The sequence below is a fragment of the Antrostomus carolinensis genome, unplaced genomic scaffold (genome assembly GCF_000700745.2).
Source record: "Antrostomus carolinensis isolate BGI_N321 unplaced genomic scaffold, ASM70074v2 scaffold31245, whole genome shotgun sequence".
In the NCBI taxonomy this organism is placed as follows: domain Eukaryota; kingdom Metazoa; phylum Chordata; class Aves; order Caprimulgiformes; family Caprimulgidae; genus Antrostomus; species Antrostomus carolinensis.
In genome coordinates, this window is record NW_010318913.1 from 999 (window position 1) to 1,381 (window position 383).

General features: G+C 64.0%; 1 protein-coding gene across 1 annotated transcript in view; it reads right to left on the reverse strand.

Moving 5' to 3' along the window:
* Positions 1-228, reverse strand: part of LOC104525833 (neuronal calcium sensor 1) — a gene marked incomplete at its 5' end in the record, with an annotated part of 1,183 nt that extends 955 nt beyond the window's left edge. Inside the window, 2 exons of the mRNA XM_010169095.1 lie at positions 2-21; positions 150-228. Coding sequence (XP_010167397.1) covers positions 2-21; positions 150-228 — 99 coding nt within the window. The remainder of the gene's footprint in view (position 1; positions 22-149) is intronic.
* Positions 229-383: the final 155 nt, after the last annotated feature.

Below are 383 nucleotides of genomic sequence, written 5' to 3' on the forward strand. Positions count from 1 at the left end.
AGTCGTACAGCTTAAACGCCCCTGCGAGCCAGAGCAACACCGAGGTGCTTGGGACCACGGCCCCTCGACACCGGGCACACACCCCATTGCCACCCCCCTCAGCCCCCTCGCAGGGCTGAGCCCACCGGTGTTCCCCAGGGAACACTTACATCTCAGCTTCTCGTCCAGCGTCCCCCGGGAGGTGACCGACAGCGCCTGGATGAACTCCGAAAACTCAATCCTCCCGTCCTGGGCGGGGGGGAAGGAAGGGGTGAGGGTGCTGCTGCCATCCCCATCCCACAGATTCCTCCCTGCCCGTGTGTGCCCTCTTAGGGAACACATCCGAAAAGGCGATGGGGAGGGAGGAGCGATGCACATTCATCCCCAGCAGTGTGATCCCACCC